Source organism: Anomaloglossus baeobatrachus, chromosome 12 (assembly GCF_048569485.1).
Source record: "Anomaloglossus baeobatrachus isolate aAnoBae1 chromosome 12, aAnoBae1.hap1, whole genome shotgun sequence".
Taxonomy (NCBI): Eukaryota; Metazoa; Chordata; class Amphibia; order Anura; family Aromobatidae; genus Anomaloglossus; species Anomaloglossus baeobatrachus.
Genome location: NC_134364.1, coordinates 127,691,158 through 127,712,959, shown reverse-complemented (window position 1 = coordinate 127,712,959; position 21,802 = coordinate 127,691,158). Strand labels below are relative to the sequence as shown.

Here is a 21,802-nt window from a genome sequence, read left to right as displayed (position 1 = left end):
TGCTGGTCACTGTGAGTACTGCACTGTTGGTCACTGACTACAGGCTGAGCTCCTCCTGGACAGGACTCCAGTGTGATGTGCTCCAGGCTCCATCTGCTGGTCACTGTGAGTACTGCACTGTTGGTCACTGACTACAGGCTGAGCTCCTCCTGGACAGGACTCCAGTGTGATGTGCTCCAGGCTCCATCTGCTGGTCAGTGTGAGTACTGCACTGCAGAGGGCACAGTTTGTGTGAAGGGCAGACACCTCTTCTCTACATGGATATATATATATTCACTCATCCTTTATCATATAGCGATTGATTCCAGCTCCGGGGTGTCAGCATTACTTTATTTGTATAATCCAATAATCACACAGCAATCCTGTAAATAACAAGTGATGCTACAGAGAGAGGAGCTGCAGCTGCATCCCCCTCCTCCCCTCCTGGCAGATGCGGGATGTTCTGTATACGCAGGTTATTGCACATTATTCTCCATGTCGCTTAATTTGTGTTTTATCACATTTCTTAGGAATGAAAAGTATTCCAGCACGCTCAGCTCGCCGTCACCATCCTCATCCAAGGAGGTCAGCGCCTTCTGTCCGAGGTCCTGAGGATGAAGAGACGGACCTGTTATCCAGAGCAGCGCTCACCTTCTGCATCCTTTCTCACATCCAGAGCAGCGCTCACCTTCTGCATCATGTCTCACATCCAGAGCAGTGCTCACCTTCTGCATCCTTTCTCACATCCAGAGCAGCACTCACCTTCTACATCCTGTCTCACATCCAGAGCAGCACTCACCTTCTGCATCCTTTCTCACATCCAGAGCAGCGCTCACCTTATACATCATGTCTCACATCCAGAGCAGTGCTCACCTTATACATCCTGTCTCACATCCAGAGCAGCGCTCACCTTCTGCATCCTGTCTCACATCCAGAGCAGCGCTCACCTTATACATCATGTCTCACATCCAGAGCAGTGCTCACCTTATACATCCTGTCTCACATCCAGAGCAGCGCTCACCTTCTGCATCCTGTCTCACATCCAGAGCAGCGCTCACCTTATACATCCTGTCTCACATCCAGAGCAGCGCTCACCTTCTACATCATGTCTCACATCCAGAGCAGTGCTCACCTTATACATCCTGTCTCACATCCAGAGCAGCGCTCACCTTCTACATCATGTCTCACATCCAGAGCAGCGCTCGCCTTCTGCATCCTTTCTCACATCCAGAGCAGCGCTCACCTTCTACATTATGTCTCACATCCAGAACAGCACTCACCTTCTGCATCCTGTCTCACATCCAGAGCAGCGCTCACCTTCTACATCCAGTCTCACATCCAGAGCAGCACTCACCTTCTACATCATGTCTCACATCCAGAGCAGCGCTCACCTTCTACATCATGTCTCACATCAAGAGCAGTGCTCACCTTATACATCCTGTCTCACATCCAGAGCAGCGCTCACCTTCTGCATCCTGTCTCACATCCAGAGCAGCGCTCACCTTCTGCATCCTGTCTCACATCCAGAGCAGCGCTCACCTTCTACATCATGCCTAATATCCAGAGCAGCGCTCACCTTCTGTATATTGTCTCACATCCAGAGCAGTGCTCACCTTATACATCCTGTCTCACATCCAGAGCAGCGCTCACCTTCTACATCATGTCTCACATCCAGAGCAGTGCTCACCTTATACATCCTGTCTCACATCCAGAGCAGTGCTCACCTTATACATCCTGTCTCACATCTAGAGCAGCGCTCACCTTCTGTATCCTGTCTCACATCCAGAGCAGCGCTCACCTTCTGCATCCTGTCTCACATCTAGAGCAGCGCTCACCTTCTGTATCCTGTCTCACATCCAGAACAGCGCTCACCTTCTACATCATGCCTAATATCCAGAGCAGCGCTCACCTTCTGTATATTGTCTCACATCTAGAGCAGCACTCACCTTCTGTATCCTGTCTCACATCTAGAGCAGCGCTCATGTGGAGCCCCATTACCTTTAGTTCGCCTCAGGGTCTTCAGGGACTCCACGCGCTGGGATCTTCTGGTCACAGGTAAGTCAGGTTAATTTCAATGGGGATCGTGACGCCACTCTCGGTAATTGCGGTCAGGAGGTGACCGCCACTGCAATTTAGGGAGTGCCTGGGGCTGGTGGTAAATGCAGTCTGGTATTATGGCCTCCCGGGAGTGAAGCTGGCCCCAGGGGCTCATGTGTAAGTGTGACGCCCTGGACTAGTCAGGTCGTCCCAGGTAGTCCCATGCACCCCACCCCCCTTAGTAAGGTGACAGCAGCCAAACTACAAACACTTGTCACCACCCTCTGGGTTTGATGTTCACACCAGGGGGCGGGGCCAGGCGGTTGGCTCCGCCCACCGAGGAGTTCACAGGCCGGAGGCGGGAAAACACTAGATGAGTCTTGACAGACAGTGAGGGAAGTCAAGTTCCAGGGCAGACCTGTGACCAGGCCTGACAAAAGTCTACACTAGGTGTCTGGGTTGGAGCCCAGTCACCTCTGGTAAGGAGGCAGACGGTGGTGGCCGCTTGCAGGAGCTGGGATTACAGCCTGTGGAACCGTAGGGACCGGGGACGGGCGGTGGTCCACCGGTACCGAAGCGGGGAACCAATTGAAAACCGGAGCACCAGGAGGGGTACTCAGACCCAGTACGAGGCCCAGAAACAACCGGGCTGAGTCAAATCAACTGATTGCGGACAGGACTTTAAGACCTTTCCCACACAAGACCCGACTGAATACAACAGCCCAACCATTAGGGTAAAGCCACCATCAAGGCATAGAGACCCAAGGGGCCAGCGTCTGCGGGCAAAGAGGGCTCTCCCGACACATAGCAAGCCGGGGAGCGGACTACCGTTGCTCAGGCATAGGAGTCGTGATTTTTACATAAATGAGGTGTGGCGCCCTGGACAAGCCAGGATGTCACAGGTACTACACCAACACACCCCACACCCCGGTCAGGCACACCTAAGTCAGACAAAATCCTTGTTGCCTTCCTCCAGGGGCTGATGTCCACACCAGGGGGTGGGCCAGGCGGTTAGTCCCGCCCACCGAGGAGTTCACAGTCCTGGAGGCGGGAAAAGGAAAGAGAAGAGTTTTAGAGTTTGAAATGGAAGGAGTGAAGTTGGTCCGGGTGTGTGGCCCGGACGGAACAGCAAGGTTGGCAGATGGTGGTGACCGTCTGCAGGAGTGGCCTATTGGAGCTAGCCGTAAGGACCGTGGACGGGCGGTGGCCCGGCGGTACCGGACCGGTACACAAAGAGAAGCCAGCACCATCCGGCAGGGGCTTACGGACCCCGACAAGGCTAGGAGTCGCCGTGCAATTTGTCAAATCCGTTAGCGAAGGGAACCTCCTGGGTTTCCCAGCAGCCAAGTCCCGATAGAAGGCAACAGTCCAACCAAGAGAGGGAAACACAGTCACCTCCAAGGCTAAAGTTCCCAGGGCCAGAGCCTGCGGGCAAAAGGCACATATTCAAGCTGGGGAGTGGGTTACCGGTGGGAACCCATTGGAACCGTACTCACTACACAGGTGCAGGGAAAGGCAGTCACCATCAACCTGCCGGGAGGAGAAACACCGCAGCCGTCTGTGGGACCCGTCCATCCAGCCGTTTGTTTTACCGGAGACTCTGTGTTCATCATTGGCTGAGTGAGTACCACCGTGCCGTGCGGCACAGCGCTGCCCCCGCGACCCTGCACCTCACCAGGCCCTGTAACCCGCCTGCCATCCATCCATACCTACCTCATCGGGCCCCAGGACAACCAAACCCCCTACCCACGGAGGGAAGAACTAACATTCAGGCTGCTCCCTGTCATCGCTCCCGGGATCCCCATCCAGAGCAGCGGTGGTGTCACCAATCTCACCACAACCGTGGGTGGTGTCACGGACAATATCAAATCCCCACAATCAATCCCCCCTTTTCACTCACGGGCGAGGAGCGCCGCTCGAGTCCCCGGGATCCGGCCCACCACTCGAGCCACCACCGAGCAGCAGCATCAGCAGCCGGACCCGAGCAGTGGGAGAGCGCAGCGTCCCCTCCTCCGCCCGCGACAGAGGTGCAGGAGAAAGGCGGAAACCACCAACCTACTAAGGGGGAAAGTTGCAGCCGGCTGCGGGCCCCGTTCACCATTTTGTTTGGTTTACCAGAGACTCCAGCGTGTTTATCATAGTGAGTACACCAGTGCCTTCGGGTGGCGCACCGCGCCGCACTAACACCCCAGCACGCACCCGTCCCCACGCCTCAGCACCTCCCTCGGGCCCCTGGGACCATTATCCCCCTACCCACGGAGGGGTCAACACCAAGCTGCGCAACACCGTCCCTGGGAGCCTAGTCAACGGCAGCGGTGGTGTCCATCCATTCACCACAACCCGGTGGCGTCACGAACTTGAGTTCCCTACAAACCGCCGCAGCCCTGGCCGTGGACCTCCCCACCGAAGTCCCTACGTGCAGCGCCAACCCCCTTTCAGAGCGACGTGACCCCCGGGTCCGTGAGGAGCTCGAGCCACCACCGACGAGCCCGGATCCGAGCGGCACAGCAGCCGGCCGAGCCCCGGGGCGGTACATAAGTGTGTAGTACCACAGGTCGTAGAAGAACTCACACCCAGTCCAGAAATGTCTTTCAGGGTTTTTACTCACTTTTTGCTGGTAGAGTGAGGTAACCCGGGCGATGCTATGATGAGCTGGGTACCCCTCAGGCTGATATAGGGGTGACTGCTAACTCGCCTTCCGGCACCTTTGTTTCGGACCACCCCTGACTTGAAGTATAGCGTGGGATGTGTCCAGGGAAGTCGCTGCTGCCTTTTCTCCCCTTTCTGTCCCGTTTGCTGACAGCGTAGACCAAGGATAGATGGCTCCAGGCTCGATCCTCCTTATGGGCCCCCTCGTTGCTGCCGATGCTGCGGGTTCTGTATGGTTGGTGTGGGACTTGTTGTTCACCTCACAGGCAGGATTAAGCAGCTCCACTAAATAGATTTCTGCTCTGGGGACCTGTATCCCGTGTGTACGTTCATCACCAGGAGTTCCTGTACTCAACTCCGTACTTCTCCCTCTATTCAGGCGTCTTTGTGGTGATGTTGTCCCCCGCCAGCAGCCACTGCACGCGCAGTGTCTGACAGTGCTCCGCTCCTCGGCCCTGCGCTTCAGACGCGGCTGCTCCACTCCTTCTCCTCAGACTGCCACTGCACACTCCCCTCCAGCTTCACCACAGCACCACACTAACTGAGATACGAGGGTCTCGCCCCCTCCGGGCTCTGCCCGGGGGTCCCCTCTAATGTGTGTGTGTGTGTGTGTTCTGGTCAAGGGTGCCTGTGTGTCCACACCTTACTCAGGATTACCTGTTTTGTACTGACTCAGGCGTGGGTGCAGTACTTAGTGGTGCCTGACCAGGGCAGGGGCGCCACACTCACTTTCTGCATCATGTCTCACATTAAGAGCAGCGCTCACCTGCATCCTGTCTCACATCCAGAGCAGCGCTCACCTTCTGTATCACGTCTCACATCCAGAGCAGCTTTCACCTTCTGCATCACGTCTCACATCCAGAGCAGCGCTCACTTTCTGCACTATGTCTCTCATCCAGAGCAGCGCTCACCTTCTGCATCACGTCTCACATCCAGAGCAGCGCTCACTTTCTGCACTATGTCTCTCATCCAGAGCAGCGCTCACCTTCTGCATCACGTCTCACATCCAGAGCAGCGCTTACTTTCTGCACTATGTCTTTCATCCAGAGCAGAGCTCACCTTCTGCATCACGTCTCACATCCAGAGCAGCACTTACTTTCTGCACTATGTCTCTCATCCAGAGCAGCTCTCACCTTCTGCATCACGTATCACATCCAGAGCAGCGCTCACTTTCTGCACTATGTCTCTCATCCAGAGCAGCGCTCACCTTCTGCATCACGTCTCACATCCAGAGCAGCGCTTACTTTCTGCACTGTCTCTCATCCAGAGCAGCGCTCACCTTCTGTATCACGTCTCACATCCAGAGCAGCGCTCACCTTCTTAATCTATAGTTCTGCTTCTATATACATTTCACATCCAGAGCAGCGCTCACTTTCTGCACTATATCTCTCATCCAGAGCAGCGTTCACCTTCTGTATCACGTCTCACATCTAGAGCAGCGCTCACTTTCTGCATCACATCTCACATCCAGAGCAGCGCTCACCTTCTTAATCTATAGTTCTGCTTCTATATACATTTCACATCCAGAACAGCGCTCACCTTCTACATCATGCCTAATATCCAGAGCAGCGCTCACCTTCTGTATATTGTCTCACATCCAGAGCAGCGCTCACCTTCTGTATCACGTCTCACATCCAGAGCAGCTTTCACCTTCTGCATCACGTCTCACATCCAGAGCAGCGCTCACTTTCTGCACTATGTCTCTCATCCAGAGCAGCGCTCACCTTCTGCATCACGTCTCACATCCAGAGCAGCGCTCACTTTCTGCACTATGTCTCTCATCCAGAGCAGCGCTCACCTTCTGCATCACGTCTCACATCCAGAGCAGCGCTTACTTTCTGCACTATGTCTTTCATCCAGAGCAGAGCTCACCTTCTGCATCACGTCTCACATCCAGAGCAGCACTTACTTTCTGCACTATGTCTCTCATCCAGAGCAGCTCTCACCTTCTGCATCACGTCTCACATCCAGAGCAGCGCTCACTTTCTGCACTATGTCTCTCATCCAGAGCAGCGCTCACCTTCTGCATCACGTCTCACATCCAGAGCAGCGCTTACTTTCTGCACTGTCTCTCATCCAGAGCAGCGCTCACCTTCTGTATCACGTCTCACATCCAGAGCAGCGCTCACCTTCTTAATCTATAGTTCTGCTTCTATATACATTTCACATCCAGAGCAGCGCTCACTTTCTGCACTATATCTCTCATCCAGAGCAGCGTTCACCTTCTGTATCACGTCTCACATCTAGAGCAGCGCTCACTTTCTGCATCACATCTCACATCCAGAGCAGCGCTCACCTTCTTAATCTATAGTTCTGCTTCTATATACATTTCACATCCAGAGCAGCGCTCACTTTCTGCACTATGTCTCTCATCCAGAGCAGCGCTCACCTTCTGTATCACGTCTCACATCTAGAGCAGCGCTCACCTTCTGCATCCTATCTCACATCTAGAGCAGCGCTCACCCTCTGCTTCACGTCTCACAGCCAGAGTAGCACTCACCTTCTACATCACGCCTAATATCCAGAGCAGCGCTCACCTTCTGTATATTGTCTCACATCTAGAGCAGCGCTCACTTTCTGCATCCTGTCTCACATCCAGAGTAGCGCTCACTTTCTTCATTTTGTGTCACATCCAGAGCAGCGTGCACTTTCTGCATTCTGTCTCAGATCCAGAGCAGCGCTCACCTTCTACATCACGTCTCACATGCAGAGCAGCGCTCACCTTCTGCATCACATCTCACATCCAGAGCAGCGCTCACCTTCTGCATCACATCTCACATCCAGAGCAGCGCTCACCTCCTGCATCACATCTCACATCCAGAGCAGCGCTCACCTTCTGCATCACATCTCACATCCAGAGCAGCGCTCACTTTCTGCATCATGCCTCACATGCAGAGCAGCGCTCACCTTCTACATCACATCTCACATGCAGAGCAGCGCTCACCTTCTGCATCACATCTCACATCCAGAGCAGCGCTCACCTTCTGCATCACGTTTCACATCCAGAGCAGCGCTCACCTTCTGCATCACATTTCACATCCAGAGCAGCGCTCACTTTCTGCATCATGCCTCACATGCAGAGCAGCGCTCACCTTCTACATCATGTTTCTCATCCAGAGCAGCGCTCACCTTCTGCATTTTCTGCTTGTACATCACGTCTCACATCTTACCTCTAGGTATTCGGGGATATCGTTCTTGAGGTATTCCGCGTATTCTTTGGCGTTCATGGTGTCAGGATTCCCCTCTCCTTTCGTATGGTTCAGATATATGTCAGCAAAGTAAAATAATGTCCTTTCGGTCAGTGGCAGATAACATTTCTGTACATAAGAGAAGAGGGAGATGTATAAATCTGCACCCTATAGTCCTAGGGCCTCGGAGCAAAACTCAGACTGCAGCTCCCCTCACGGTGCACCATACCTTCCGCTGTACAGGACACTTATTGGGCATCGTATTGCAGATGTCCACCACCAGCTTGACATGTTTGAGGTGCAGTGATTTGTACAGAAATGTCTTCTCCTGCCCGATGTCTTCACTGTTCAGGCCCTGGTGGGGCAAAAATAGATTGTATAGATATCATATAGACCAGAGACCACCATCACCCAGGACAGTGACATCCGAGGAGGAGGAAGGACAAGACAGCTGCACCCAACATGAGGAGCAAAATATAAGGATGGCGCTACATGGTGGAGTAATGAGTGTGTGGTGCCCTGTGGCCATGGGGTGGCGCTGTTATCTGCGGCTCTGTACAGATCATCTGAGCCCAATCACACACTGATGGCCCCACCTGGAGGAGGCCACCGGGCAAAATCTCCCACAATCTATGTCACGGGTCCGGGATCGTGTCTGGGGCTCGAGTGGTGACCGGACCCGGGGCTCGTGCAGCCGCCCGTCCTCGCAACAGTGAAAAGGGGGTATTTACAGGGAAGATAGATTTTGTCTGTGACGCCACCCGTGGGCTGCGGTGATGAGATGGTGGCACTGCCGCTGCCTCTGGTGCAAGCGCCCGGGACCGATGGTGTTGGGCAGCAAGGTGGTATCCCCTCCACGGGTAGGGGAGGTGTAGTCCCGGGGCCCAGGTGTAGGTGGGGAGCAGTGCTGGGGCGCTGTCGGCAGGTTGGACCGGATGACACTGGTGTACTCACGATTAGGAATAATCCACACAGAGTCTGTACTGTAAACCAAGGCCAGATGCCGGTTGCCTCTGGAGGGGTGTGCTGGTCCCGCACACGGGTTAGCAGGATAGGGACCCTTCCTCCTGCACTTGTGTCTTGCTGTGTGTTGATTTAAACCGCCTGGAACGGGAGAAATCCGCTCCCCTGCAGTTTTGTAAACAGGGGGAGCTATGCCCGCAAAATCTGACCCGTGGGATTTTAATGGGTTCTTGGCGGGCACCCTATCCCCCGCGTTGGGCTGCCGGTCTGCTCTATCTGCGATTCTCTCTCTGGAAACAAGGCCTGGAACCTTGTCTCGCTGGTTAATTAACAAGGGGCTTGAAGCTTGCCTCGTCCTAGGGTCCAGGTACCCCGCCTGTGCACGGCCTCCGGACCAGATTCCCGTTGTCGGTAGCAACCCTGCCCCAGTTCACTTCAGGTCTCCAGCGACCGGATCTCCATCGCCTGTGGCCCTACTCTGCCGTCTGCCACCTAGTCGGCTCTCCCGTGGTCCAAGGGCTCCAACCCTGACCACGCTGCACTTCACCTCCACTGAACTGAACTTCTCAACTGACTGGTTCCCACCCCTTGTCATCCCAAGACCCCTAGGTGGGCGTTCCCATCCGCCTGGTCCCGCCCACTGGTGTGTCCCGGGTGTCATAGGGGGGGTGACTAGGCTTTGTGGCTGGTGTTCCTGTGTGTGGAAGTGGTGTTAATTCCCAAGGAGGAGGCGATTCCTGTACCCTTGGTGGGGGGTATGGGGGGTACAGTCATCTGTGACTACCTGGTTTTGCCAGGGCCTCACATCTACATCCCAGTTATTTGTGACAAGAAGCTCCTCAGAGGCCCAAACACAGAAACCAAGAAATAAGGAGATCCCAGATGATGTGGAAAGATCTGTGGCCGCAGGTAATCTAAGAAGGTCATCAGGTGGCTGGAGACCCTTGTCCCGAGACCTCTGTCTGTCCACAATCTGGCCTGGTATCTCTAAAGCCTTCTTCTTCTATCATCCCTTGATCTATTAGGACACATGTCCTCCTCTAGAACTCTTGGTCTTCCTTAGACTCCTCATTCCTCTTCAGACTCCTTTATCCTCTTTCCTTTAGTCTCTCCAGGCGTCTCTGTCCTCCTCTGGACTCTATTCTCCAGACCCTTCTTTCACCTGCAGACATTTTGATACCTTTTAAGGCTCTGTGCGCACTAGGCCGTTTTGCCCGCGGATTTGCCGCGGAAATTTCTTGAGAAATGTCTGCAATCTTTGTGCAGACATTTCCCAGCAAATACTATGAGAAAAAAAAATATCTGTGCGCACTGTGCGGATTTTTCTTAAGAAATTTCCTTGAGAAAATTTTCTCGAGAAACTTTCTTGAGAAAATGAGCATGTCCATTATTTTCCGCAGGTAGCTGCGGAATACCCCCGGAATTTCACTCCATTCACTGTAATGTAATCGCGAAATTCCAGGGGTATACCGCAGGTTGCAAATGATGTGCGGTATACCCCCGGTATAGCCGCGATTTACCTGCGGTAATGCTCATCGCTGCCTGCGGTTTTGCAGGAAGTGATGTCATTATGCCAGGAAGAGGAAGCGGAGCAGAGTAAACACACACACGTCACACTCCCTGGACGCCGCATGGAAGCGCTTCCGTGTGACCTCCAGGTGCCCGTGCAGTCTGTGTCCCACTCCAGCCCCGCGGCTACCCGCCCTGCTGTGTATCAGTGTCTGCCCGCAGTGTCAGCAGCCTGTCACGCGGCAGCGCAGGCAGACACTGACACCCTGCAGTGCTGGGAGCCGCGGGGATGACGATCGCTGCTGTCAGGAGGTGAGATCATTACCTGCTGTGACGATCTCCTGCCTCCTAACGTCACTAGCGGTGACGTCACGGGCTCTCGCGATACTTCTGACAACGCGGCGGGCATAGAAGTCAGTGACAGCGCTGACGTCAGCAGTACAGGAGATGATCACAGAAGGTACTGATCTCATCTATGCTCCTGATGGCAGCGCTCGTCATCCCCTGCAGTGACCTGGGCTATTGATGTTAGCTCGGGTCACTGCACTGCTCTCCCAGCCAATGGGGAACATTCTGTTCTTCATTGACTGGGACAGCGACCATGGTATGGATCGCCGTGCCCCCCCCCCCCCTTATTGGATTACGCCGGACGTGGAATTGATTGTTCTTTTCAATAAATTGGTTAAAGAGGGAATGTTTTGGGGAGTGTTTTTTCAAATAAAACTTTTTTTGTTGTCTATTTTTTATTACTGACTGGGTTGGTGATGTCGGGTATCTGATAGACGCGTGACATCACTAACCCCAGGGCCTGATGCCAGGTGACATTACACATCTGGCATCAACCCCATATATTACCTCGTTTGCCAACGCACCAGGGCGCGGGATGAGCTGGGGCGAAGCGCCAGGATTGGCATGTCTAATGGATGCGCCACTTCTGGGGCGGCTGCGGCCTGCTATTTTTAGGCTGGGGAGTGTCCAATAACAGTGGACCTCCCTAGTCTGAGAATAGCAGACCACAGCTGTCCGCTATACCGTGGCTGGTGATCCAATATGGGGGGGACCGCACGTTTTTTGTTTTAAATTATTTATTTAATGTAAAATAACAGCGTGGGGTGCCCTCTATTTTGGATTACCAGCCAAGGTGAAGCTGCCAGCTGTGGTCTGCAGGCTGCAGCCATCTGCTTTACCCTAGCTGGCTACAAAAGATGGGGGGACCTCACGTCGGTTTTTTTTTAATTATTTATTTATTTTATGGCTAAATACAAGGCTAAGCACCCTTTAGTGCCACATGAAAGTCACTACAGGGTGCCAGCTTAGAAAATGCAGGGAGGTGGGACATTTTATAGGTCTTTCTCATCTATCTATCTATCTATGGCCCGTTTCACACGTCAGTGAAAAACACAGACGTTTTTCACTGACGTGTAAAACACGCACATGTCCCTCCGTGTGCCGTGAATTACGGCACACGTGGGTTGTCTAAGTGCAATCCGGGCTCCATTCTCCGTGGCCCGTGATTGCACTTAGAAATCAACTCACCTGTGCGCGCTCCCACTGTCCATGGTGCTGATCGCTCCCGCGGTGCAGCATCCGGCCGGCGCTGACCCCCGCAGCAGCTGCTTCCGGGTCGGCTGTGTCGTGCATCATGAATATGCGCGACAGTAATGAGCCGGCTCAGAAGCAGCAGGGAGAACGGGCTGCAGAGGACATCGCTGGACGCCGGGTGAGTAACAATGATTTTTATTTTAAAAGCACGTTTTTTTCTGGCACGTGTTTCACGGATCACACCACTGCGTGGTCCGTGGGACATCAGTGATGCCAGAAAAAAATGGACATGTCTCCGTAAACAAAATCACGCACACGCGGGTACGCCGCACGGAGACACGTGCAGTGAAAAATCACTGATGTGTGAGCAGACCCATTCATTATAATGGGTCTGCGTATGTCAGTGATTCTGGTACGTAGAAAAAAAAGCACAAACGTCCCCGAATCACTGACGTGTGAAACAGGCCTATCTATCTATTCATCTATCCATCTTTCACTCTATCCATTATCTGTCTATCGATTATCTATATTATTTATTGCAAAACCGCAGGGAGCAACCTGCGGTAAATCCGCGGCAAATCCGCATGCGTTTTTCCTGCGGATTTTTCCGCAGGTGTGGAAATCTTCAACTCCCAGAAGTTTCTCAAGAAATTTTCTTGAGAAAAATCACTTTTCTAGTGTGCACAGAGGCTCCTCTGCCTCCTCCAGATTCCTCTGTTTTCACCTTGTAGAGAGTGACATGCTAATATAAGGCGACGTAAACTCCTCACATGCTCCTCTGGGAAATTAAATATTTCATGTATCCTCTTTAGAAAGGACGAGACCTTGAACTCCAGTGCCACCTACTGGAAGTGTACCGCCCTGAGAGGGGCCCGGCCGCTTCCTCCGCTTGCTCGGGCCGAGCCGCTCGAGGTCCGGGCTCGGGTGGTCGGTGACACGAGCGCCTCCGGACCGGGGGCCACGTTGCTCTTGTTAAAGGGGAGGCGGTGGGGAGTGGTGGTTGTGTAACGGGTCGTGACGCCACCCATGGGTCGTGGTGACGGGAGACGCACCACCGCTGCGGCTGAAGTGTTGGCGGGCTCGTCCGGGATCGGTGTTGCAGCCAAGATGTTAGCCCCTCCGTGGGTAGGGGCGGTGTGTCCCGGGGCCCGGTCGGGGACTGTAACGGTTTGATGCTGTTGTCAGGGTGCAGGGCGCCGTGCCGCGGTGTAGTGTGTCGTGCCCGGATGGCACTAGTGTACTCACAATTAATTCACACTGAGTCACTGGTAAACCAAAGTTCGGGTCTGGTCGGTTCCCGCGGCCGGCTGCTGATGTCCCCCTGCGGGTTTGATGGTGGCCCCTTTTCCCGTGCACCTCTAGATGTTGTGTTTTCGGCTCCCCCTGCCTGAGCAGTGGTAGCCCGCTCCCCGGCGTTGAGCTGCCGGAGGAGCCCTCGGTTGCCTGCAGGCGCTGGCCCGTCGGGTGTTTGGCCCTTGGCGGTGGCGCTCACCCGGTCTCGGTGGGCTTTTGCCTTCTTTCGGGACTTTGGTTGTGGATGAACCCGTGAGGTCCGCCAAGCAATCAGTCAATTTGACTATACTCAGTGGCTTCTAAGCTAGGACAGGGTCTGAGTACCCTCCTTTTGGTGCTCCGGTACACGTTTGACTCCCCTATTGGGACTGGAGGGCTCCAACCCAGGCAAGGTCCGTACGGTTCCGCCGGTTGCTGTACCGGTACTCCTGCAGACGGCCACCACCGTCTGCCTGCCTGACGTTTTCCAAGGGGCCCAGGCTCCAACCCGGGTCCCTGACAGTTTCTCTCCTTTTTCACCTCCTGTCACTGTCACTCTCTAAACTGTTCTCCAACTAACTGATAGTGATGTGTCGGTCGCGAACGATCCAACACAAAGATCTGGCTCCCTGCTGTGAACGACAGGAGCCGGATCACTAGTGTGAGCCACTAAAAATATCTAAACGGCTCTTTTCGCTGTCAAACCCCGCCCACCTGCGGCTAAAATCCACCTACTCGGCAATCTAATTGGCTGCTTGTAAGTGGGCGGGGCTTAGCCGCGGGTGGGCGGGGCTTTGACGGCGTCACTATAATCTTAAATATGTGTTCACCTGGGGTGAACACATATTTAATAAGGATCCGAGAACGAGCTGAAAGATCCGGCTCTTTTTGGTGAGCGGAGCCATGGGAACCGGATCACCAAAAAGAGCCGGACTGCCCATCACTACTAACTGAGTGTACTTCCTGCCTCAGGACAGTAGTCTCCTCGGTGGGCGTGTCTTTCCGCCTGACTCCGCCCACCTGGTGTGCCCTACTGGCCCTGAGGGAGGCATCAGGTCTCCCTTTTGGGTGTAAAGTATGTGACCTCACAGGGGGTGGGGGTGTGGGTGTATGTGGCTGATGTAATTACCTGTGACCCCTGGGGTCCAGGGCGTCACGGAAGTACCAATCCTAAAAGTCAATATCGACCCATTAACGAGTGTAGCGCCCCTGAAGCCATCAGGAGCTACAAGGAACTGCATCCTGTTAAAGATGCAGGGCCTACCCCCAGGGACCTAGAAGACCAGTGCCGGTAACACCAAAACACATATATTGTCAGGCGCAGGCGTGTGGTTCCTGAAGGAGTACGGTGTACAGAGCCTTAAGGCCCTGTCACACACAGAGATAAATCTGCGGCAGATCTGTGGTTGCAGTGAAATTGTGGACAATCAGTGCCAGGTTTGTGGCTGTGTACAAATGGAACAATATGTCCATGATTTCACTGCAACCACAGATCTGCCAAAGATTTATCTCTGTGTGTGACAGGGCCTTTAGGTCAGGCAAACGCTCCAGGTAGACCTGATAAAATCTGCACACTGAGATGACCATCCAGGACCTCACTGACCATAAAGTCCAGGGGTACCAGCAGTGACGGAAGAACCAGGGACTGGAACAGAGCACCGACCCTACAGGGTTCAAACTATCCGCCGTACGGACTAAAGACTGAAAGACTACCAGGAGAGGACTCACAGATGCTCCAAGTCACGGGGACCAACCAAATAGAGACAGGTGCAGGGGAAAGAAGCCACCAGGTTACCACACCGGCACTGCGGCTAAGGGGACCAGCGGTGAGGACCAGCCTTCTTCGGGTTGAGCAAAGAACCCAGTTACACTGGAGTACCTCGTGTGGCCTACCTTCTTTCCGCGCCTAAGTCCATCACCTACCCCCTGGGGTCCGGCCCTACTTGCGGAGGGCCCATCTTCCATGCTGCCATTAACATCGGCCCCAGCGGTAAGAGACTGTGCAGCGGCGGCTCCATCTACATAGCCGCAACCCGCAAGAGGCGCCACGACATAAACTTTATTATTTTCCTGTACATAACCCCTTTCAAGTGACCCCCAGGATCATTGAACCGGGCAATGGCCACCCAGTGAACCGTCCACGTTAATATACGGCCCGGGACCGAGTACCCCATAGCCCTGGGGCGAGTCACGAGACTTGCCAAATGACTTCGGATGAAAGCCAAACTAGAATCTCAATTTGCAGACACCGTGTCTTGGGGTGTTGTCTCTCATCAGTGAAAAGTATTAGATCTGACTTTTCTAGGTGAGAGACTAAGGCGGGCTTTGCACACTACGACATCGCAGGTGCGATGTCGGTGGGGTCAAATTGAAAGTGACGCACATCCGGCATCGCATGCGACATCGTAGTGTGTAAAGCCTAGATGATACGATTAACGAGCGCAAAATCGTCGTAATCGTATCATCGGTGCAGTGTCGGTGTAATCCATAATTACGCTGACGCGACGGTCCGATGTTGTTCCTCGCTCCTGCGGCAGCACACATCGCTGTGTAAGAAGTCGCAGGAGCGAGGAACATCTCCTACCGGCGTCACCGCGGCTTCCGTAGGATATGCGGAAGGAAGGAGGTGGGCGGGATGTTTACGTCCTGCTCATCTCCGCCCCTCCGCCGCTATTGGCCGCCTGCCGTGTGATGTCGCTATGACGCCGCACAACCCGCCCCCTTAGGAAGGAGGCGGGTCGCCGGCCAGAGCGACGGTCGCAGGACAGGTGAGTGCATGTGAAGCTGGCGTAGCGATAATGTTCGCTACGGCAGCTATCACACGATATCGTAGCTGCGACGGGGGCGGGGACTATCGCGCTCGGCATCGCAGCATCGGCTTGCAATGTCGCAACGTGCAAAGCCCGCCTAAGACTTTGATCTAAGACTCTCCCCTCCAAAATCCACTGTCCTGTCCAGACTCTTTTCTCATTCACAATCTTCTGTCCTTCATATAGATTCCTCTGTCCCTTTCTAGACATCTCTCATTCCTCTAGCCCTTTGGTCTCCTCCAGATAAATATATTGCCTCTGTAACCCTTGCAGACATTTATATTCTCTTCCAGACTCCTATTTCCTCTCCAAACCACTATGTCCCCTCCAGACTCCTCTATTCCTCCTCCAGGCTCCTCTGTCCCTCCTCCAGGCTCCTCTGTCCCTCCTCCAGGCTCCTCTGTCCCTCCTCCAGGCTCCTCTGTCCCTCCTCCAGGCTCCTCTGTCCCTCCTCCAGGCTCCTCTGTCCCTCCTCCAGGCTCCTCTGTCCCTCCTCCAGGCTCCTCTGTTCCTCCTCCAGGCTCCTCTGTTCCTCCTCCAGGCTCCTCTGTTCCTCCTCCAGGCTCCTCTGTTCCTCCTCCAGGCTCCTCTGTTCCTCCTCCAGCCTCCTCTGTTCCTCCTCCAGGCTCCTCTGTTCCTCCTCCAGGCTCCTCTGTTCCTCCTCCAGGCTCCTCTGTTCCTCCTCCAGGCTCCTCTGTTCCTCCTCCAGGCTCCTCTGTTCCCCCTCCAGGCTCCTCTGTTCCCCCTCCAGGTTCCTCTGTTCCCCCTCCAGACGCCTCTGTTCCCCCTCCAGACCAATCTGTTCTCCTCCAGACCCCTCTGTTTCCCCTCCAGACCCCTCTGTTCCCCCTCCAGGTCAATATGTTCTCCTCCAGATCCCTCTGTTCCCCTCCAGACTCCTCAGTCCCCACCAAAGCCTATTTCCCTTCCACACTACTGTTGCCTCCAGACTCCTCTATCTTCATACATATGTTGCGGGTGGGGAGGGAGCCGTTGCTGTTGCGCTCTTGCTGGCGCTCGGGTCCGGCACTGCTGCTGCTCATGCTCGAGCGGTGGTCCGGATCCGGGGACTCAAGCGGTGCTCCTCGCCCGTGAGTGAAAGGGGTGGTTTGGTTTGGGGATTTGGTCCGTGACGCCACCCACGGGTTGTGGTGAGGTTGGGCACCACCGCTGCTGGTGACGGGGGATCCCGAGAGCGTTGTTAGGGAGCAGCTGAGATGTTTTCCCCCTCCGTGGGTAGGGGGTTGGTGGTCCCGGGGCCCGGTTGAGGTGACGGGGAAGCAGGGCTGGCAAGGTGCAGGGTCGCTTGGACTGCGCAGCGCGGTGCCAGTCGGCACGGTTGTACTCACTCAGCCACAAATGGAAGCACAGTCTCTGGTAAACCAAACGGCTGGATGGACGGGTCCCGCAGCCGGCTGCTGTGGCTTCTCCCGGACGGTTGGTGGTGACTGCCTTTCCCTGCACCTTTTGTGTGTGTTCGGTCCCGATGGCTTCCCACCGGTAACCCGCTTCCCAGCGTGGATATGTGCCGGAGGAGCCCTTTTGCTCACAGGCTCTGGCCTTGGGAACTCTAGCTGTGGCGGTAGCTGTATTTCCCTTTTGCTATTTGGACGGTTGCCTTCAATCGGGTCTTGGCTGCTAGGAAACCCCTGGGGTTCTGGTCACTAACGCATTTGACCTGTTTAACGGCGACTCCAAGCCTGGTCGGGGTCCGCAGGCCCTGACGGTTTGTGCTGGCTTCACTTCGCTCCCCTGTTCGGTACCGGCGGGCCACTGCCCGTCCCCGGTCCTACGGTTCCGCGTTGATCTGCCTCTCCTGCAGACGGCCACCACCGTGAGCCAACCTTGCTCTCGGTGCCCGGGCTACGTACCCGGAGAGGGTCAGTTTTTGCTCCTCTACTACCACTTCCCTAACTGATCTCTATCTGACTACTGCTTCCTGCCTCCAGGACTGTGATCTCCTCAGTGGGTGGGGCCAACCACCTGGCTCCGCCCCACCTGGTGTGGACATTAGCCCCTGGAGGGGGGCAACAAGGATTTGTGTCTGACTGATGTGCCTATCTCGGGGTGGGGGTGCATGTTGTAGTACCTGTGACAACCAGGTTAGTCCAGGGCGCCACACATACACTCCACTTCAGATCTCTCTGTCGCTGTCCAGACCCCTCTGTGTCCCCTCCAGACTCCTCTGTGTCCCCTCCAGACTCCTCTGTGTCCCCTCCAGACTCCTCTGTGTCCCCTCCAGACTCCTCTGTCTTCCCTCCAGACTCCTCTGTCTTCCCTCCAGACTCCTCTGTCTTCCCTCCAGACTCCTCTGTCTTCCCTCCAGACTCCTCTGTCTTCCCTCCAGACTCCTCTGTCTTCCCTCCAGACTCCTCTGTCTTCCCTCCAGACTCCTCTGTCTTCCCTCCAGACTCCTCTGTCCCCACCAAACCCTATTTCCCTTCCACACTTCTGTCTTCTTCCGACTCTTCTATTCTCATACATACACTCTCTGTCCACTTCAGATCTCTCTGTCCCTGTCCAGACTCTTATGTCCCCTCCAGGCTTCTCTGTCTCCCCTTAATGTTCCTCTGTCTCCCCTTAATGTTCCTCTGTCTCCCCTCCAGGCTCCTCTGTCTCCCCTCCAGGCTCCTCTGTCTCCCCTCCAGGCTCCTCTGTCTCCCCTCCGGGCTCCTCTGTCTCCCCTCCGGGCTCCTCTGTCTCCCCTCCGGGCTCCTCTGTCTCCCCTCCGGGCTCCTCTGTCTCCCCTCCGGGCTCCTCTGTCTTCCCTCCGGGCTCCTCCTGTCTTCCCTCCGGGCTCCTCCTGTCTTCCCTCCGGGCTCCTCTGTCCCCCCTCCGGGCTCCTCTGTCCCCCCTCCGGGCTCCTCTGTCCCCCCTCCGGGCTCCTCTGTCTCCCCTCCAGGCTCCTCTGTCTCCCCTCCAGGCTCCTCTGTCTCCCCTCCAGGCTCCTCTGTCTCCCCTCCAGGCTCCTCTGTCTCCCCTCCAGGCTCCTCTGTCTCCCCTCCAGGCTCCTCTGTCTCCCCTCCAGGCTCCTCTGTCCCCCCTCCAGGCTCCTCTGTCCCCCCTCCAGGCTCCTCTGTCCCCCCTCCAGGCTCCTCTGTCTCCCCTCCAGGCTCCTCTGTCTCCCCTCCAGGCTCCTCTGTCCCCCCTCCAGGCTCCTCTGTCCCCCCTCCAGGCTCCTCTGTCCCCCCTCCAGGCTCCTCTGTCCCCCCTCCAGGCTCCTCTGTCCCCCCTCCAGGCTCCTCTGTCTCCCATACAGGCTCCTCTGTCCCCCCTCCAGGCTCCTCTGTCCCCCCTCCAGGCTCCTCTGTCCCGACTCCAGGCTCCTCTGTCCCCCCTCCAGGCTCCTCTGTCCCGACTCCAGGCTCCTCTGTCCCGACTCCAGGCTCCTCTGTCCCGACTCCAGGCTCCTCTGTCCCCCCTCCAGGCTCCTCCGTCCCCCCTCCAGGCTCCTCTGTCCCCCCTCCAGGCTCCTCCGTCCCCCCTCCAGGCTCCTCCGTCCCCCCTCCAGGCTCCTCCGTCCCCCCTCCAGGCTCCTCCGTCCCCCCTCCAGGCTCCTCCGTCCCCCCTCCAGGCTCCTCCGTCTCCCCTCCAGAGCCCTCTGTCCCTGTGCAAACCCCTCTGTCCCTGTCCAGTCCCCTCGGTCCCTGTCCAGACCCCTCGGTCCCTGTCCAGACCCCTCGGTCCCTGTCCAGACCCCTCGGTCCCTGTCCAGACCCCTCGGTCCCTGTCCACACCCCTCGGTCCCTGTCCACACCCCTCGGTCCCTGTCCACAACCCTCGGTCCCTGTCCACACCCCTCGGTCCCTGTCCACACTCCTCGGTCCCTGTCCACACCCCTCGGTCCCTGTCCACACCCCTCGGTCCCTGTCCACACTCCTCGGTCCCTGTCCACACTCCTCGGTCCCTGTCCAGACCCCTCGGTCCCTGTTCACACTCCTCTGTCCCTGTTCACACTCCTCTGTCCCCTCCAGACATCACAGAAGTCACTATAGACCATATCACACACATTATGATGATGTAGAATATTTTGTTGGGTTGTTTCGGATGAATATAGATATTATCAGTAACTTTTATATCTGATAATGTCGGGGTGTCAGGTGCAGGGTCGGTATTTGGGGTTCTCTCACTATATATAAGATATATTCAGACTTTACCTGACAGATGACAGCAGCGCAGCACAGACCGAGGACGAGGAGCACAACTCCGGGCAGCTGTGGAGGAGACGCCTGGAGGACGGGAGAGACCATTAGTGTCAGGTGCTACTTATTGTGGGAAGATGGAGCCGGTAACTTACCATGATGGAGAGAAAGCGGGCGAGATGTCCCCAGTGATGGCGAGGTGAGGTTATAAGGGCAGAGACACTCCCAGCCCGAGCCTCCTCCCGCCCAGCCTCTGTCCTTTATATACTGATATAATACGTCTCGCTGCCTCCTCCCGCCCAGCCTCTGTCCTTTATATACTGATATAATACGTCTCGCTGCCTCCTCCCGCCCAGCCTCTGTCCTTTATACACTGATATAATACGTCTCGCTGCCTCTCATCTCACTTTGCTTTTGCTTCTTATTTAGACAAAAAAAAATTCCTTGAACAAAGTAAAGAGAATCCCGGTCGTCTGAGCACTGACGTCTCCATCAACGCTTCTCTGTCATGGAGAAACCCCTTCATCATGGCTGCTCCGGTCACATCACCGAGACCCCAGGTTCCACCATCTTTACAGCTGTGGTAGGTCTTCCATAACCTGTGAGCAATTCACAGACCAGCAGGAATTAACTCCCGCTAGACCGGACACCACTGGACGTCCTGCCCTGACTGAGCAACTTAAAAGCACCAGGTGGTGTGTCAGACTCTGCAGTGTGAACAGAGTCTGAAGCCACCAAGCCACCTGGTGAGATAAGAGCAGAACATGGCAGACCACCACACCGCCGGGATTAGAATCTTCCTTACTTCTGGGCATCCAGAGCCACTTCCATCCACCAGCACCCCACTTTTGGCAGGCACCCACTGAGAGAAGATAGCAGGAAGCCGACCAAGCACAGTGAGGTATGTGGCTGGCTGACCAGATTGTTCCAACCTGGATTTCTCCATCGAATTTGTGGATCACAGTGTTGGGCAGTAGAACAGTTCTCTGTGATCCTCCAGCTGGAACTGTAGATCCTAGACTGAAGTCCTGTAGAGTGATACACAGTGACAGGAGCAAGGCCCTTTTATATCTCTTAGCTCCCATTTTACGGCATTGTGTCCCACAGGATTGGGGAGGAGACAATCATGGTTGCCCCCTCAATGTTCGTTGATTCAATTAGACTGCATAATTTTCCTCCAAATGTAAATGTGACGCCCCTGGACTAGTCAGGTCGTCACAGGGTTCTGCACAATCTTTCTCTCCCTGTGCAGGACTCAACCCCCATGGTTCTGGGTCCCCATCCTGCAGTACTGTCTCCACCAGCATTCACAAATCCCAGTTACACCTCACACCACACCTGTCAGGCACACAAGTGGGCTGCCCACCTAGGAGTCAGGCAGGGAGGTGAGAGGTGACAAGTCAGTTGAGTGATAGCCCTCAAGCTGTGAGGAGCTCGAGGAAGCTGGGAGTTGGAGCTCCCAGGGGAGAAGCAGACCAGGTCGCAGACAGTGGTCTGGACCCGGAGGAGTCTGAGACCCGGTCGCGGGAGATTGTGACTGGGTGTTTAGCTAGTCTTGGAGGATAGCCAGCAGCCACAGTTTAATAGCCGGGCTGGGGCCGAAGGCACGACGGGGCACACGGACCCTAGGTCGGGGAGAAGCTTCAGGCAACCTCGCGATTAACCTGCGGAGGACAGAGCCTATATGGACTGTTCCCACAAAGCTCAGATA

The 21,802-nt window shown here is 55.4% G+C and overlaps 1 protein-coding gene across 1 annotated transcript; it reads right to left on the bottom strand.

The window, feature by feature from the left end:
- Positions 1-315: 315 nt before the first annotated feature.
- On the bottom strand, positions 316-20,407 carry LOC142257769 (uncharacterized). The gene is made up of 5 exons (XM_075329955.1): positions 20,247-20,407; positions 20,107-20,178; positions 8,083-8,208; positions 7,836-7,982; positions 316-587 (listed from the first exon to the last, which is right to left on the bottom strand). The coding sequence occupies exons 1-5, from the start codon at positions 20,247-20,249 to the stop codon at positions 456-458; spliced, it is 480 nt and encodes a 159-aa protein (XP_075186070.1). The 5' UTR covers positions 20,250-20,407; the 3' UTR covers positions 316-455.
- Positions 20,408-21,802: the final 1,395 nt, after the last annotated feature.

Bases quoted from the DNA above. Each gene is read 5' to 3' on its own strand.
- LOC142257769 (XM_075329955.1), bottom strand. The intron at 7,983-8,082 runs GTATGGTGCACC...TCTTATGTACAG, and splicing joins AGTGTCCTGTACAGCGGAAG to AAATGTTATCTGCCACTGAC. The intron at 588-7,835 runs GTAAGATGTGAG...CTTCATCCTCAG, and splicing joins ATATCCCCGAATACCTAGAG to GACCTCGGACAGAAGGCGCT.